General features: G+C 40.6%; 1 protein-coding gene across 2 annotated transcripts in view; it reads right to left on the reverse strand.

Annotated features, from left to right (window-relative positions):
- Positions 1-9,012: 9,012 nt before the first annotated feature.
- The window catches only part of spock3 (SPARC (osteonectin), cwcv and kazal like domains proteoglycan 3), a 34,159-nt gene continuing 23,367 nt past the window's right edge, over positions 9,013-19,804 (reverse strand). For both annotated transcript variants that reach the window (XM_023799422.2, XM_072707111.1), the window contains exons 7-11: positions 18,346-18,462; positions 16,134-16,355; positions 14,208-14,270; positions 11,952-12,089; positions 9,013-11,766 (exon numbers count right to left, since the gene is read on the reverse strand). In XM_023799422.2, coding sequence (XP_023655190.2) covers positions 11,603-11,766; positions 11,952-12,089; positions 14,208-14,270; positions 16,134-16,355; positions 18,346-18,462 — 704 coding nt within the window. In that variant the 3' untranslated portion in view covers positions 9,013-11,602. The remainder of the gene's footprint in view (positions 11,767-11,951; positions 12,090-14,207; positions 14,271-16,133; positions 16,356-18,345; positions 18,463-19,804) is intronic.

Consider the following 19,804-nt stretch of genomic DNA (forward strand, 5'->3'; position numbering starts at 1 on the left):
CCCCCCAGTGGAAAAACAGATGAATTGGAGTTGCCAAATTGTCTATAGGCATGAATAGTGTGCGCAAACCCATAGCTTCCAAGACACCATTGACCCTGAATAGGACAATTGGGTACAGAAAATGGATGGATGGATGGATGGATGGGGGAATATGGACTCAAAATACTGCACGTAAACATAGGTATTTGTGTCTAAACTGCAGCCTCGTTTTCTGTGGACTGAGAAAAAACAAAACATTAGCAGCAACAAGGGTGGGGAGGGGCTGATTTGCATAGAAAGCACTGGTCACGTGACTCTCCCTCCCCCGAGTGTCTCACTCCCTCTTCATACAGACAAGTTGGCTAAGAATGAGCCAGAGCTGAAATAGGAGATGTTCCCTTACTGAGAATGTATTCCACAGAAAAAACACCCTTAACCTGCAACAACTCACAATATCTGCTCTACAAGTGTCCTGCTTTGAATTATATGTTGTTAGTCATCATAATGGATAACATCTAATTAAATATTGTTTATCTACTGTGTAGTTAATTACTTAATCAGGTAATTTAATGTTCAGAAATTTGATTTTTGTATCATTCTCCACCTGAATTATGCAAATCAGTCTATATACAATATCACCAGTGAGACATATTTTGGTTTCATTATTTAATGCAATTATTACACCGAATGCTAATTATTTTGTTAATCTTAACTGATTATGAAAAGCTTTGGACAGAGAAATGTAATTAAAAATGTCCAATACTGCATGAGAGACTTAAAAAAAATAGACCACAAAACAGCACATTAAAATATATCTTAACAAATATGTGCTAAATCACAGTAATGTCCCTTTCAGTGCTTTTAATCTAATGAATTCTTTCATTACTACACGCCTCACTCAGACAGTTATGTGATTATTTCATGCATCACAGAAAAAAGAGAACATCCTCCATTCATCAAACTTAGAAAGTAACGACACGTTGACGGGCAGAATCCTCTTAGATTATACCTTTCAAATATCTACTTTAATCCACTGAATCAGAGCAAATCTGGGCTAAACTACTTTAAATCTCAGGAACATATGGACGTCTGAAGCACAAAGAGGGATTTTGTCATCCCAGTAAGTCTAAAATTAAACATCAGGCGTTTTATTCCCCTCGTCTTCATTCTTGTCACTTATATCAGGGTCGTTCTCTCATAATTAAGCAAATGCTGCAGCTCAAGCCATCAGAAAGCCTGCAAATTAATGTGTGTTTGTTTGACGCATGCGGTCTGTAGTGTAGTTTAACACTAAAGCCCGATGTTAATTTCAGCGTGCTCTTCATTAGTTTCTGGGTCTAGTTATGCCTCAGGGTATATAGTATTCTTGTTATTGCGTATGAGTTGCATGCTTTGAGGACGTGCAGTAATAAAAAAAAATGAGAGTCTCGCTATTTTGCATTAGGAAAAAAAAAGAGAAAAAAACAGTTGCAGTATGGAAATTTGTTTTGGATTCATTAATATGATTAATATCAGTTCAGTGTGGCTGTGACACCATTATAAAATATGAAAAAGAAATGCAATGCATGTATTCCTTAAATATTATTAAAAACACAAAGGTATTATTAGTATAAATAAGGCCCTATTGATATGGTTTAACAGTGTGTATGTATATACTTTTAATTGAAGTGGTTTTAATCATCAATAATGTTGCAGGGGTAGATTAGTAACGAATTCTCTAGCATGATTTTTGGCTCTTATCATTTGATCACTAGTGGGTTGAAGCGAAATGTCTGTTCAAAATTGCTGAACACCTGCAGATTTATTTGCATACCAGGAAACTGATTTTTAATGCGAGTAAATCAGATTCCATTAAAACTTGCCACTTGTTCATTATAAATGGGTTAGGATCTACGAAGATACTCTTATTAATATTCAATCACCAGTGCAGTGTTGGGTCTGGAGCCTTTCCCAGGAATCACAGGGTACAAAGCAAGGGACACCGTCAATGGAGCACAATCACAGGACATTCACACACTTTTATGTATCACAGGCAATTTCAAAGACACTAATTTACATAATTGCATGTTTTTGCACTGCAAGAGGGAACCTACACAAATACAGGGAGAATAGGATACTCCAGCACGCAGAGCCAGGTTTGGGAATCAAACCCATAACCCTAATGGTATTAGTATGCTGACTATCACTGTGCCATGGTGCTAGATCCCATAATAAAAGCATGCTCCTGTACGCTATAATGTAGCCTTTAAATCTAGCCAAAATGAACAACCATACTGATGCAACAGAATAATCAGATTTTTGTAATAAAAATGTTAAAAATCAACGCAACAGCCTTATTAATACAATTTTCAACCATTCAGCTGAAATGGGGGAGCAAAAGATACGCAACCTAAAAGTAAGTCCACTGAAAGTAAACACTGTGAGCCGAAGGCATTTTCACTTAAATTTTTAAGCCTGTACCTCTCCGGAATTGTTTGACCTGGACCCCATGGGGAAATGAAGTTACACCGACAAAAAGGCTACATTTTGACATATTCCGAAGATGCAGAAATGTTTAAAAGTTGAACTCATTCTGTTTGAAGAACAATGAGGCACAGCATTTTTATTTTTTTTTGTTAGGGGGAAGTTATTGGTCAGCCTTTCACACAGACTGCAAGGTTCAGAGGACCCCCCTCCCCCCCACAGCAGGAATGCGATTCACATCATCACCGAGCAGGTAAGTGAGAGAGAGAGAGAGAGAGAGAGAGAGAGGGGACCGCAGCTGCAGATAAGTCTTCATAAAGGCCGGTGTGGCTCATTTTAAAAATACAAAGACTGAAGCGTGAAGCTCGAGACTAAAAACCTACGCTAAATATAGACATTTAGAGCTTTTTCATTGAATTACCAAACGTGCGTGACTCTGCAAGTGGTAAAGGTTAGCAATAGATAGTGTTGGAAAGGCTCAAAGGATTATGGGTATTTATTCTGGTGAACTGCTATGGTACACATTATGAAAAAGGGTAGCCTTTAGACTGCCTGTTAAATATTCCGTCTGATTTGTCTGTTGTAAACAATGAAACATTAGAATAACCTCTGAGGTGTCAGAGATAATGCAGCTTTGTCAAGTTTGTGTTTAAGAACAATTTTCTAAATGAGACAATAATGGCATCATTCGTCGGTGGTTAAGGGAATCTCCTGAACCGCGACTCCGCACTGCTGTGAAGAATGTCATCTATAAATTGTATCCTGTAGTTCCTGCTTCAGAATCAAAATCCTACGGAGTCATACTTACAGTACCAGGCATTTATTGCACTTAGCAATGATCGGTACATTCACACGGAGTCACAAATATCACAAATTAATATAATTATAAACTGAAAACTGGGAAAGGAGCCAAAGTACATGCATGCAAAGACTGTGGCCACCCCACATGCATGACAAGAATATTAAATATGCAGGAGGGAACTTCAATTACTTTAAACGGTGTAATTTTTCCTGTATTCTTTTTTAGACCGTACCTCATTGACAATAGGTGATGAAATGATTGGCAGGTCAGCGGTACATTTTCCAGCATAATGAACTCAATTAGACCGCCATTTATGATTAAACGTTTGCAGGATATAAGAATCTTGCATATACTGTAGATCATTAGATGAATGACCCACAAGGCCTCTTGCAGCAAAATACATCCATTCTTCATGGTCTCCTATTCTGTATTGAAATAAGCTCATCTTTTGGTTTTCCTTCAGTTTTGGGGTAATTAATTCCCAGTGATGCGCAGCCTTGCAGACCATCTCCAGTACACTCAAGATTAGTTTCTGTTGTTAGGGATCGGATTTAGTGAAATATTCATTCCTCCATCTATTCTCCATGAAGTGCAGGGTTGTGTCAAGCACAGGAAGACACAGGACACAAAGTGGGGTACACACAGGACAGAATTTGGCGAAACGGTCAGCATGATGTCTTTTGTTCACCGACAAATGTGATTGTTGTGACTGATGTCACAGTTTGTTTCACACTGAGACAGGTTTCCTTTGGTCTGCAAAAGACACTGCACCCAGTCGCCATGGTGAGGGTATTGATCCCGCCCCCCATTAGGAACTGGGATCCACTGATTGGCTAACATGGGATTTCTGTCTCTCCCAATAAACTGCATTGGTATACTTTATTTAGCAGCTTGCAGGGCACAGAGAAACTTTATCACTTTACATAGTACCTATAGCTATGGATATTCCTCTTAAGTTAAATTTCACATATTACAGTTGATATAAAAAATTCAAAAGGCCTTTACTGAAGTTGCAGGTTTCTGTTTTGCAAAAGCAGAAGTCAAGGGATGTGCAATCAGCAAAATTCAAGAGAAAAGCAATTAAATAATTAGCAGGACAAATAACCTCAATTGAAAACCCCACACCAACCTGTGTGTGTAAATGCCCCCCCCCCCACAAGTAACACTTTGTGAAAACATCCTTGCATTTACTAAAGCAGCAAATCATTGTGAATACGTCTCTATCAATTTTGCACACCTGGACTTTGCTATTTTATCCCACTCTTTCTTGGAAAAAAAAAACATCCAAGCTCCATCAAATTGCCTGTGGATTTCCAGTGCACAACCCGCTTTGGGTCATGCCAGAAGTTTTCCGTGGGATTAAGGTCTGGGTACCTGGCAGAGCCATTCCAAGATGGATCTTGTTTTTCTGAAGCCAGTCCTTCGTTGACTTGAATGTATGCTTTGTGTCATCATGTTGAAAGGTGAAATTCCTCTTAATCTTCAACCTTCTGACAGTGGGAAGGAGGTTCCCTCGCCATCGTAACTTGATATTTGGAGTCAGTCGTTATCCCATCTGTCTTGACTAGAGTTGCCACCTCGGTGCCTAATGGCAGGCATGATGTTCTCTGGATGACCAGCTGTGCCGTCTTTGCACCAAACATTTTTCTTTAAAATTAAGGCCAAAAAGATCAAACCTTGTGTCGTCATACACCATTTTTCCCCAGACATTTTTCTAGACATTCTTTGACATTTTTTGGTATCACTTTACATTAACTGCATCTTTGTAATGCATCTATAATCGGAGAACATTCAGTGCACCTTCATAATGCATTGATAGAATATTCATAAGCAGCATGTAAGCCGCAACATCCTAACATACCTTAACAACTGATATACATTAATAACAAACATTATATGATAACATCACATTACAATCATGTATTGTTTGTTATTAATGTTATGGTATGTAAAGCTATTATGGTATGTTAAGATGTTAAGGTATGCTTACATGCTGCTTATGAATGTTCTATGAATGTACGAGGAAGGTGCACTGAATGTTCTATGAATGCTTTATGAATGCATTATGAAGGTGCACTGAATGTTCTATGAATGCTTCATAAAGGCATTATAAAGGTGCAGTTAATGTAAAGCATTTCCCAATTTTTTTGTGAGGAATAACTTCTATTTCGCTATCCTACCCCTTAGCCCAGCCATGTGCAGAATATGGGAGATTATTGTCACCTGTAATGAGTGACCAGTATCTGCTAACAATTCCTGCAGCTCCTGTAATGTTGCTGTAGGCTTCTTGGTTGCCTCGTCATAAAGATAGTATGACATCACCCTCAAAGGAAACGACGGGGACATTCTGCAGGCACGGAGGGAATGATGCGCACACCAGAAATCTTGCAGAAGGCCCCAGAGTCGCAAGTGGAATTGTTTCTTATTGGATAACCGGGTGTGAATGTGCTCAGAACGTAATCTGTGTTGTGGGCATCAGTTTGCAGTCTGTGTCCGGGACCCCAGCTGCGATACCGACATGCGCAGCCAACGCATCTGCGGTAACCACGTCGCAAGTGGGCGGCTTGCAGGAGCAGCTGTGCAGGGCTGAATCCATGCAGCATGCTATTACACTGGAAATACCCTCGCCTTTGTGTTCAGGGGCTACGATGAATATTCCACATACGGCACGGATCCATGCTGACATTTCTCTGAGCTGCGGGCAGCAGGAAAACAAAAGCAGCCAGTTTCGAATCTGTAAAAAGCACCTGATTTTCAGTCACATAGAATCAGGTTAGAAAAATTAAAGACAAAAAAAATTCATTGTGCATGTATCCCCACGAGGAATGTGATGTGTCTCTGAAGGTTTTACTGCAGAGAAATGGTACAAGGCTGCTACCCCGACAGGAAGGTGTTCCACGCAGGAAGGATTTAAAACCAGGCTCTACATGGAACCGAAACTAAAGTAACCACATAGCACCCAAGTGCAAAGGCTTTCCCTGACCTTCCTGATTCTCATTAAAAGCCAGCTCTGGCTACCTGGGGAGTTAGCGGGGGGGTATACAATGTGTCCTTCATCCTTTCATTTTCCTCTATGCTTCTCTGACATGTTTGCCTCATGATCTCCTGGTCTTTAAACTTTTCTCACATTTAACAGCGGTTTGCTAAATATATAATAATTAGACCTGCCAAGTGATAAACTGTGCTAATTAAATGTAATAATTAATTGATTCAAAATTAACTGAGTGAATTAACACATTAATGTTGACAGGCAAAACACCACACAAGCTTTGTATGAATGATTTTATATAAGATGCCTTTAATAATGAGACATTACTGATCCTACTGATTACATTAGAAAGGTTTTATCTTTGTAAAATATAACCATGTATTGTCCATACGTTGACTTGATCTGCTTTATTGAAATGATTAAAGTAAGGATTCAGTAACTTTAATATAAATATGACCTTTTGGTTTTTAATCCAAACTTCCTGTTTAACGTTACCTACAAAAACATACACTTAAAGTAAAACAAAGTTAATCAGATCCTTAACCAGAAATGAATTTCCGGGGGGGGCGGGGGTTTACACTCAGTATTTTATTATGTGGCTACTTGCCTTTCATTCACACACAAAGGACCTTTACTGATAAAACTGTTTTGATAAAGATTAGCTCCTTAAACAATAATAACTTTAGGTATACAGTAATTTGCCTATCATGACATAACAGCACTTTTCACTCAAAGGTCGATGATTGAATGGCTGTAACGGTGCTGGCTTTCAGCATTTGGATTCAAAGCACATTGTATTGTGAATGAAATCAAGCCCAGCTTTGCTCCAGGGTCAGTTAATGCACAGGAAGAGCTTTTTCAAATGAAAACAGAGTGTATTTACAAAACCATTTCCTCAGACTGGGTTACTGCCAGGCTAGTTACTGGAATTTTTTTGGGGACATATTAGCTTTAGTTTTCATGGGATTCTGAGGAGATTATGAAGCTGTGGGCACAACTGAACGAACGTATGAATGTTACATTTATATAGCTCTATTCAAGAGACCCAGAACCACTTCAACCACCGCCAGTGTAGCACCCACCCGGATGCGACATTAGCCATTCTGCACCAGTACGCTGACACGGTAGCGAAGGTGGCGAAGGGGCAGGAGAGAATTCACCAATTAAATATTGGGGATGATTAGGAGGCCAGATCTGATAGGGCCACAGTGGGCAATTTTAGCCAGGACATCGGGCTACCACCCCTACTCTTTTGAAAGATACCCAGGGATCTTTTAGGACCTCAGAGAGTCAGGACCTCAGTTTAAGGCTCCATCTGAACCAAAGATACAGTACCACAATACTAAGGTATTGCAAAACTAGTTAACTTTCCATTTATAATTAATTTAAACATAGATGTACCATGGTTTAATATGCAATTAACTATTCAAATTATGTAGAGTTGGTAGCCCATTCATTGTATCACACGCATGGCATCGACATATCGCTTTATAAATGGCTTAGGAGACTATAAAATACATTTTCTTATGATAGATGACATGACCAGCCATGCATTCTCATAAATGACTGAAGCAACACGCATAAGGAAAAGTAAGAATTGTACTGGGGGCGCAAGTGCACTTTCAAACCTTAAGTGCCACAGATATCACAGAGGTTGGCCTCGATTACCTGGCCGGGCGACTTCAAACGGACGGCAAGATAAAGGGTCCGGCTAAAAGGCCAAAGCATCCAGTGTGAGAAGAGCGACTCTTTCCGGAAAGCTCCTGGTCCCAAGTGCCACCAAGCCAACGGATCAGAGAAATAGTCAGGCAAGAATGGGATTCTGACGCAAAATATTTAAATTTGTGCTCTGATGTATAACTGTAAAGAATATCTTTTACAGTCACTATTCAGTATGGCTGGACCTAGGTATTAGGTGATGGCCGTGATTCACTCCATTATAAATACTATTATACTCAGAATATTTTTGTATTTCCTTATAAATTCCACAAATTACTTGATTAAACTAGATTGCACCAATTTTATTTATACTTTGTCCAGTGTTCAGCTGAAAATTCGTAGATGAATCACACTTCATCAGACCAAGAAATTAAACTGCTTGCTTATATTTCTGGAAGATATTTTCATGATAAATTGACTTGGATTAATGAAATAGAGTGAGCTTGTTAACCAGATTTACATTGTAATTAAATAACAAACGTCTGTAATAGTCTAATTATATCCTGTGGATGTTACATTTAATTCAGTGTTTCCCATGAAGCACTGTAAATTTCCATTTAATACAACATGTTTAACAGTGTATGTCTAACAAACGTCTCATAAACACAGAAAAGAGAGGAAGCTTACACATGAATAACAAAGTTGTGATTCTTGTGGTAGGAAAAATAATGACATTGTAAGACTGAATATATATATATATATTTATATATTCATATATATGAATATATAATAACAATATATAATATATTATATATACAATAATATACAATACTGTATATACAATACACATTTCAGATATATAATAACATATATCGTATATAATCCTACTGGTAACAAAATTCTTGGAGTTAGCTAGAGTAACACAATGCATTCACATGGACAGCCCTCTAGGTCTTTATGCCTGTGCAAACGATGAAAGTTGCTCCGATAAAATCAGACAAAGCTACCAAGCAACAAACAAACAACAGTATTCCTATGTTTGTTAGTTACTTTGTTTGGATTTGACTGTTAAATTTTAATAAACTACAAAGCATATTTAAATATTTAGGACATCACAGCATTTCACCAATATAATTTTTATTTAGGCAAATCATACATACACCGTAAAAATGCATTTTATCTCTAAAACAACATTTATATTTGAATCGACAAAAGATGTTCTTTTTTTCCATCGTTTAATTATGGATGAAGGAATGGAGAAGGTGAAAAAGCCCATGTTACAGAACATGTTATATACTCACTTAATACTATGTAATGTTCGGTTATATTAAAAAAAAACAAAACAAACGAAAGACAATAAGAAAGAAAATAAAGTATTACACAGACGCACGGGTATCATTATGCTACCTAATCAATGTATACATACTTTATAAACAATGTATAAACAAAAGGAAACATGTCTTTATCCAGCAGCAGTAAATATCTGAATCCCTTTTACAAAGGACTGTGTGCTCCTCTAGTCTACTGTTTTTCTATGTTTTTTGCCTCGTAATGCATGCTTAACCTTCTATATCTCTATCTACTGCAATAATAAAAAGGCACATTCTAGCCTCTGAAGAATGAACAAAGAGGTAAACTCATATTGTTAGTCTACAAACATGTACAAATGCGTTTATATGTACGTTTGCTATATTTCAAAAGATACCCAAATAAAGTCATTACATACATTTATAAGTAATGCAGCAATATACATTTTCCATTTTCTGATCTGCATCAAGAAACATACTGTGGAATAAAAGCATTTGTGAAAACAACCTTTAGGAATTTAAGCAAATGGTTAAACAATGGCTTTATAGAACTAAACACGCTTGTCTCACTGGTTTATGCTGAAGTGCTATACAGTATATTACCTTTTCAGCTGATATTTTTAACCGTTTATTTCACATAAAGTGTTCCTCTAAATCCATTAAATGTGTGTCGACAGCTGTGCCAATTCCTGCACACACCCTCCCCCTATGAAAACATGCCATTTCGTTTCTTTTCAACAATTTTTCTATTGTAAGTCATCTGAAATCACACCGGAGAGCAGTGCGACAGGTTTTACGACACGCAACTTTTGCATTTCCACATAGCTACTCTCAGTATTGATGGTACTGAAGGCTAATTTCGCCACCAAACCAAACTCGCCAGTCAAATCATCACCTATCCTGTGTGCCTTTCATTTTACAAAAACACACTGACCCGCAACAGGTTCGTCTGCACCTACTATTGTGACTACTACTGTACATTGGACATAATCATCCTTACTGATTCTACTGTACAAAGGAGTCCACAGCATTTGACACTATGTAATAAGACAACTTGAACAGCATTATTCTTTTCTTGTCTGTTTCCACTTTTTATGATGAAAACGTTGCATAAACGACAACAATATCACACAGCCTTCAGTCCTACACCAGCAATCTTCTTGCAGTCTCTAATTGAATTGATCAGACCCTCATCATCATTGCAATGTACCTACCACATCAGTTTGAATTATGACACTTGGTACATGATGCGTGACCACATTGAAAAGAAAGCTAACATTCAATGGGATGAGGATGATATTTCAGTTTACATATACACATATAAAAGGGGGTTTTCATTGTTAACTTTGTCGGCCTGGATAAAACCAGCCTCGAGCCCCGCAGAATCAAAGAGATAAAAAGGACAGCAGAATAAGGGTCTAAATTAATTAGCTTTTCATTATTGATTGCAGGGCATGCAGTAGCGTGATGGACATGCTCTCCCCTCAATGCTCTCGTTTATATAGACACTCAGCACTTTCTACAGGAAAACAGTGCTGTCAGTGTCCTTATGAAGAAGCCACGTGTATACATACTTTGGACTGAAATTGTAAAAATATTCATTTCTGTGGCAAGTTAAAAGGACATTTGCAGTACGATAGAAAGTGGAGCAGACGTTAGCTTTCGGTGAAAGTCTTAAAACAATACGATAGAAAAATAGATAATTCTCGATTATTCTGTACTCTCTCACAGCTCGATTCCTTTGAATATTTCATCACTATACGAATTTCGAAAATACTCGTGATTCATTGGCAACCTTCTTTTTGTCACAAGGAAAGTCAATGTTCCATCTGACTAAAATATTGTTAGAAATGAAATACTGACTTTTGTGTGTGTGTGTGTCGGCGCGTTTGTGTGCGCATGTGTGTCATATTTTTGTGTATTTACACTGCAGTCATGCACACGGTCTTGTTGGACGTTACACAAACAAGCAAAAAGGTGCATTTTTCTCATTTGTCCACCTGTGTTTCAGTTTTACAGCCACGGCTATTTATTAAAAAAACGAAACAAAACAATGAAACAGCAAAATATGCTGCCAATAATGCTGTCATAAGTAGCCCCTCTGCTTCACAGCTGGCTATGGTCAAAGCAATGAAATTAATTTAAGTAAAATAGAACTGCACTGGTATCCAGCCGTTCTGTATTTAACCACCGGCTTATTGAATTTGCTACAAAGGGCCAAGCAGACATAGGATCCTTGTTGTCAAAGACAAAAAAAGAACAGCCAAAAAAAATAAATCTCTGCCTTTTGTCATTTGTATCAGTTCACATCATACACATTCTGTTAGTTCGGTAAGTAATTCTTCGGGGACATTACCTAGAAGCGTGCAATTTGACCAGAAACACATCTGTGGATTTCAGGGACTACGACACATATCCTTCATCGTCGACTTCGTCGTCGCCCTCATCCTCGTCGTCGTCCACCATCTCATCTTCGTCGTTCAGGACCCGGCCCTTGTCGTCCTCGTCGTCGGAGAATTCACGTAGGTCTCCGCTGCCTAGGTCCCCGGACGACTCCAACTCTACACCTACAGCGGAAAAGATGAAAAAGACAATTAAAATATTAATAGCTGTATGCATGAATTTAAAGTTGTGCATTTATGCATCTAGCAGAGCGAAACAGCTAGATCACCATGGGCATTAACGACTTCTAACAGGACGTTAACATTAGCACATGCCTGTTACATAACGACAGGTCGTCTAATGCACATACCGCAGTCTGCAGGCCTGGCTGTCCTTGACCTAGCTAATTCATTTCCATATCTATCCACACACCAGCATTGACCGCTGCTCCCATGGCACTGGTGTGGCTTAAAATACCCATCTTCATCGCAAGAAGGGATATACAACCCTGAAATCACACACACCATCAAAAAAAACACACAGAAGATAACAATGCATGCCTGCGATAACTACAGCCACATCAAGTCAGCAATTAAGAAAATGCTAATGAACGTACGTGCGGAGGGGGCTGATGACTCAGGCGCCGCCACACGAGGGGGAGTGATACACACTCGGTTGTGGGATACAGCCTGTGGAGACCGTGCTTTCGCCTCTCGTGTCGGCAGCTACGTGTTTCGGGGAAGGTGTATTACAGTATTGTGCCAGTGTGCTCTGCTTTATGGGTTGTAGGCTTCCCCAGGGACGTACATGGGTGTCTGCCTTGCCTCCAGATTGCATATTTTTTCCTCTTTTTTTTTCTCCTAGTTGCCATGGCGCCTCAGTACCGCGTCGCGGCCCGTCGCTCGCAGGGAGTCACTAAGGCAGCCTGTGGTGCCACCTGGAGCTGCAGGCAGGGGGCGCTGCCCATTCCTGCAGGGGGGTGGGGGCTGTGATCTTCCCCGTTCCTGACTTCCTGTATAGCAGCACCGGGGTAACCAGTTGGAGGTTCCCCCCGTGCCCCCACGACACGAGTTTGGCTACTCTCCCGGACTCTGCGGAAGCCCTGTCCGGTCAACATGCTGCCCACTCCGACCCGCTGGTGTGCTTGACATGCTCCTGATTGAGGTACTGAGACAGCCACTGCAGCGTTCAAACCCCCCCCCCCCCCCCACGCCAGACTGCCTTTCCCCATGTTCCTTCCGTACAACAATGGATGGAATAATGTATGCTCGGTGACAGACGGCAATAAAAATAGGAAACAGGGCCGTGATCCTGGACTCTGATTGCTTATAATAGCCTAAGAGTCCCAGCTACTCATGACCAAAAGCCTAAGAAATCATCCCAGACGTTTGTTAGGTCACATCCCACTGTTATGGTCTTACCACACTCAACCCCCCCTTTTAAGCCACACTACATACAATGTAACTATAATGCTATTTTCTGCATATTTTATTTATATCATTTTAAATTAAGTGAGTGGGTTTATAATTAGCTTTGGCTGGAGTAGGTCTTGTGTCCCCACTGTACAGTATAACATGGTGGAAATAAGAGTTAAATGTTACATATGATCTTACTCCCGCTGACTGTGATTGTGATCTGTTATGTCATTCCTTACTCCTCAATAAATAGATTTATCAAAGTGACCCAGATGTTTGTTAGTTCACATCCCGGTATTATCACTGCATACTATAAAAACTACATCAGTGCAGTGTACAGTATTTGCATCACACCAGTGGGGGTATGAAAAAATTACAATATAATTCAATAATAACAGCAAGAGCGACATATGTACATACATATACATTATCCTTGAAAGTAGTACTGTTTTTAAAACCCGCGTAATAAAATTACCATTGGCAGCTAAAGTATTTTCTCTTCTGGTTTTATGTGAGATTCCACAGCACTCCATCTTAAATGAAGCCTAATTCTGTTCTGTGGAGCCTACTTTAAATTCCTCTTGGATGCTCTCCCCTGAACTGTGTGGGTAGCGTTTTTTACTGAGCCCTAATCTACGAACTGTCAGATTGCGTTAAAGGCAATTCACGGATCGGGCTGACTTTAATTGGGCACGTGGTACGATGCGAGGCGTGCTCCACAGTTCTGGCAACAGAAGGGAACATGCCGACAGACCTCGTACCTTCAGCAGCTGTTAAACACTGCAACACTTCCACTATGTCCTAATTCTATCGCAGTTATTGCCAGTGCAGCCTAACGAATGCTTTCTAATCTACCCTGGAGCAACAGAAGTCTGCCTCGATCCTTGTCATAAGTTTAAAAATATCCTTCGTGTCTGGATTGGAATCATTTTTGGTACGATTTAATCATAATTCGACACACAGAACTGCTCCCAACTCTTAATAATCTGCCATATTTTCACATTTGCTTTATCCACAGACATTATTTAAGACTTCTGATTTACTTTGTGACACACAGAACTAATTCCACAGACGCTGACAGGACATCTACAACATCTACTACTCAATGGCTGAATTACAATCGCTACAGGGAGAGTATTAGAAAAATTATTTTGAGCAATATTTTACATTTTAATCATGGAAACACATCTGTGGAAGACTGGAGGACCTACCCAGCAGCTTCTTGCCGGCTTGCTGTGTGGTGATGCTGGACAGCTCTGACTGGCATGGTGGTTCTGGAAGGTAACGGAACCTACTATGAGGGAACGTAATGCAGTTAAAATCACAGGCTTCGGCGGTATCTAATTTTTCATACCGTACAGCCGTCCGGATATTATACCATGATATACAATATTTCGGCAGCATTTTTGAAAACATCGCTATTGCAGCATTTTAGAAACTTATTGAATAAATTCGCCAGGTCCTGGGGGGGGCAAGGTTTCTAAATACCGTGGCATACCCAAAATACCAAGGTATGCCATATTACCGTAATATCGCCCAAGCCTGGGAATACGTTACCTTGATGACAGTGCCAACATCAAAACGGGGACCTGAAATGCTTAAGTCAGCGACTGGAGAGAAAAGTCAAACGCTTCAAAATCCAGAGTAGGTAGGATTACTGTGTATCTATCAGTCACCGGTTGGTTTATCCACTGAAACGAGGGTTAAACTAGGCAGCGGCTGACAGCGCATGATAATTCCACCCACTGTGGGTTTTAAATCTTTACTCCTCCTACAGCCAATTTAAGCAACTTCCCCTAATGGATATATATTTTATTTCAATGCACACCTTTTGTAATTGATAGTGTGTTTCCAGAAAAACAAACCCTGGGCATCAAAACAGAATTTAACCCCGTCAACCGATAGCTTAACGACTAACTATTCAGCAGTGCGGTTCACTACAGACCGCAACCCCTCCCAACGAGTAATTAATCAAAATGAAATGACTGAAGTCCATCACTTGAGGCAGCTTTACAATCTGCCATCTGTGTAAGTACAAAAGCAGGCCTCGGGAATCCCGAGTTATCAAATCTGTTCCCAAACCCGTCAGACTGAGCAAACATATACCATATGATGTATTAAAGCATTCCTAACATAACCAGCGGGCACAGAAACGGAAACACGGCTGCACGAACTCTTCGGAATGATGCCCTAACAAGCAGCCTCCATCACGGCATCGCTGGCACCTGAGGCGAGGACACAGCCACTGCGACGTTTCTCCAAAGGACAGCAAGTTATAAATTTAGCCGCGCGTCGTCCACACTGCTGCTGGCTGGCACACTTCAATCGAGCCTCTGTGAGTTCTGTGTCCGTCAGATGAGCGCGGAGGTGACAGCGGCCGTGTGGCACTCCGAAATCAGGTCCGCGCCAAACTCTGTCTAAGAAATGCAGTATCTCCATCCCGTTAACGGCACCTCGGGAATACCTGGAGGTACGGCGCGTGAGTGCACGGTGTGGGACGTGGCCAGAGTGAACGGGCAAATCGTGTGAGACGGGGATGGGGCAGGAAATAGTCGGTTTATGAAGCTGGAGGTTGGCCTTTTAGAGGCTGAAACGATGGCGTTGAAACAACAAACAGGATAACAGATAAAGATATAAACAGAAAGAAAGAAAGACGGTTACGGATTAAAACACCTTTATTGAACCATCTGGCGGATCAAGATTACAATAAAGGGGCCGCGTAGCCCAAACCCCCCAAACATCCCAACGTCACGATATAAGAATACACATCACCAATGAAACACCAGGGTAAGAAAGAAAGAAAAATGGTCAGATAGGTAGACAGACAGACAGAAAGACAGATACTTAGACTGATGGATGGATGGATGGATGGATGGATATTAAATCTGGTCATGTGGTTTGGGGGCAAACTGCAACCCTATACTGGATAAGTATTTGAAATATGAATGGATGGGAAAGAGAATGATATGCAGTAACAGAAGTCAAGATGGGTACCGGGGAACAGGTAAGGTTTACTGGGCCACATTAAGGACACTTTAACTCAGACCTGCAGAGGTGAAAGAGGGCAGAGCGAATCAGAATGAAGAACCCAAGTCATCTGACTCTCCTCCCCCTGAAATGACAATGCCCCCACTTACCTTCATGCCTCTGAAAGCAGGAGCACCACTCGTTGTTGGAGATCAGCCCGTCGCCATATGTGTCGCAGGAAATGAAGAAAGACTTGATGCAGTGCTCATTTTTGTCCAGGTAAAGACTACTGAGCTCAGACTGATCCAGCAGGAGGTCATAATTTGTGTCTAATCTGCTGAACATCCAGCCCAGGGAGTCCTTGCAAATTGGTAAAATGCTCGTGTCGAATCCTGAAAGACATTTTAGGAGATATCTGAAATTTACATGAGGAAATGTGCCGAATCTTAATACCCCTGCATCTGTAAACTGACATTAACCAGAAATATGTTCCTATTGCATGCTGTGTGATTTATCGCAGAATTGGTACAAGTCCATTGCATTCATGGGGTGCATTTGTTTATTCATCGCAGTATGCCAGCTAATTTCAAATAAAGCAGTTGTATATGTTTAAGAAGTAAAAAATATTAGTACTTACAGTACAAGTGAAAGATATATTACTGATTTTATTACCGGAATAATATTATAATTTTATTACCTGAACAGTGTAATATAACAAATACGAGAGTGAATCATGTCTCTAAAATACTAAAAAATGTTTAAGCTATTTTCTGGATTTGTAATCATCAAGTTGTACTTCCGTTTCAAAAAAAGCCAGTGATTTTTTTTTTTTATACTATTACCTAATGCAAATCATCACATAAACACAGCATGTGCGTAGGTATGAATAAGTCCGGTATAATATTAAAGTAATGAAATGAAAGGACTAAATCTGTCGGCGGGACGACTCAAGCTCTGAAGAATGTGAAACAATAGGCTTTCATTTCCATTGCAAATCTGGTTCCTCAGCCCTGTAAGGCTGGGGGTTGCTCGGGTGTCCCTCTTTGAAAAGCTCACGGAGTTTGAAAAGCTGGCTTCGTTTTGTATTAATAATCACTCCCCGGCTCTTGAAACCATTAATGTTTATAGCCCGAAAGACAAAGACAAAAATGCAGATACTAAAATGAATGAGGAAAGGAGAATAAAGAGGAAATAATGACAAGGTGGATTTCACAGATGGATTAATTGTGCTGCATTCCAGTCACATTCTTTTCACAATATTTAAAACAGCACAGATTTACATAGAGCAGCTAATTTTCATTTGTTGGGCAATGCGTGAGAAGACAGAGCTGTGATGCAGTGAGACAGGGAGGGGATGCAGGGAAACAGGATGGGAAGTGGTAAGACAGGGCGACGATTCAGTAAGACAGTGTGGTGATTCAGTAAGACAGGGCGGTGATTCAGTAAGACAGGGCGACAGGGCGTTGATTCCGTAAGACAGGGCTACAGGGCGGTGATTCCGTAAGACAGGGCGACAGGGCGGTGATTCCGTAAGACAGTGTGGTGATTCAGTAAGACAGGGCTACAGGGCGGTGATTCAGTAAGACAGGGCGGTGATTCAGTAAGACAGGGCGACAGGGCGGTGATTCCGTAAGACAGGGCTACAGGGCGGTGATTCAGTAAGACAGTGTGGTGATTCAGTAAGACAGGGCGGTGATTCAGTAAGACAGGGCGACAGGGCGTTGATTCCGTAAGACAGGGCTACAGGGCGGTGATTCCGTAAGACAGGGCTACAGGGCGGTGATTCCGTAAGACAGGGCGACAGGGCGGTGATTCAGTAAGACAGTGTGGTGATTCAGTAAGACAGGGCTACAGGGCGGTGATTCAGTAAGACAGGGCGGTGATTCAGTAAGACAGGGCGACAGGGCGGTGATTCCGTAAGACAGGGCTACAGGGCGGTGATTCAGTAAGACAGTGTGGTGATTCAGTAAGACAGGGCGACAGGGCGGTGATTCAGTAAGACAGGGCAACAGGGCGGTGATTCCGTAAGACAGGGCGACAGGGCGGTGATTCCGTAAGACAGGGCGACAGGGCGGTGATTCCGTAAGACAGGGCGATGATTCAGTAAGACAGGGCTACAGGGCGGTGATTCCGTAAGACAGGGCTACAGGGCGGTGATTCAGTAAGACAGGGCTACAGGGCGGTGATTCCGTAAGACAGGGCTACAGGGCGGTGATTCAGTAAGACAGGGCGATGATTCAGTAAGACAGGGCGATGATTCAGTAAGACAGGGCGACAGGGCGGTGATTCAGTAAGACAGGGCGATGATTCAGTTAGACAGGGCGATGATTCAGTAAGACAGGGCTACAATGCAATCAGACACGACGGCATTCAGAAACTCACGGCTCCTCTCCAGCCTTTGGACCTGCACTTTCCTATTTTGGTTGCCGTTCTCGTGTAGCACTTTAAACCAGTCCCTGAGCCGGCTCACCGCCTCCTTCAGCTCCACCTCACTGCAAACTGAACAGAAAAAAAGGCAGCACTGAAATATAAGCTGCAATATTGCACGTGTTATTACATAACACCTGTATTCAATGTAGACGTTTTCTTAAAAACATAATTTATTTTTAAAAAATACATGAACAGATCTCCACGTCTGATGGAAAACAAAACGACCAAGCAGAATACTCCAGTAAACATTGTGACAGCACTTTCATACATCAACATGAGATGCAAGACCCCGTGCAAATGTGTACTATCAACTTCATTAGTGCAAGTGATAAGGCTAATTTCCTACTTAAGTTGCTTTTCACTCAAAGAGACAAACGCTAAAAATAATCTGGTAACCCATCGACAAAATGTAGGTCCATTCTTGTCCTGTCACTGAAATTAATGTTCCATTTTGCTTGTGATTAATGTGTCATAATGTTCAACATTACTCAGTAGAAAAAGTAGTGTGTGTGATTCAGTAAATTATGGACATAAACACTTCTGATGGATATGTCACATTCTGCATTTTACACAAGGGGCACTTGGAAAAAATCACGAGCACTAGAAAGGGCAATGTATTTAACTGTGAAGATCTCCTTTGTGATCCACATGATGCATCACGGCTGTTTCGGAAAACAAAAGCAAATGATCTAGACAGAGGCAGTTTTAATGTCATCACTGTCAGCTGGTGAAGATCTGCTCTCTAATTCACGCTTCTGTAACCCTTTAGTCTTCATTTACACTGACTGATACGCGTATAACAGCGAATGGATCGCAGTGGGATTTTCTGTGCAAGCATCTTGAAATTAAATAAAAAGAAAACATTTCATGCCTTGTTTTGCGGTGCAACTCAATTCAAAAATATAAAAAGATAGGCTGAACAGAAAAAAAAAACTTAAATTTTTACAACCTACGTTTATAGATTTTTCGTAAACATAAGCAAGGATCTTTTGCTTCCAATGCCCTTTTGCTATACGAGCATATGCAGCAATTTGTTTTGGGAACCGAGACTGTTTAAGTATTACAAATGTAGGTGAAATGTAGCAATATAAAGAAAAAAAACGAATACTGAAGCTAATGGTGAAGAAAACTATTCTGTGGATATTTCAATGCAATTGTGCTCACCTGACAGAGTATATAATTCAACCATTTAGCTGTCTAGCTGTCCATTACGCATTTTATTTATGTACTGCAATAGGTGACAGAACGACACATTAATTTCTGAACACAAACGCAGTTTAATCAAAGAAAAATACTAGCCAGCATTCAGTAAGTTTGACTGGGAACAGTTAAAAATTGCAATGTGTAATACAGCAGGGCATTGAAAATATAAATTGAACCGGAGGCAAAATGAATAAATAAAAAGAAAACC

The sequence above is a fragment of the Paramormyrops kingsleyae genome, chromosome 25, assembly GCF_048594095.1.
Source record: "Paramormyrops kingsleyae isolate MSU_618 chromosome 25, PKINGS_0.4, whole genome shotgun sequence".
Classification (NCBI taxonomy): domain Eukaryota; kingdom Metazoa; phylum Chordata; class Actinopteri; order Osteoglossiformes; family Mormyridae; genus Paramormyrops; species Paramormyrops kingsleyae.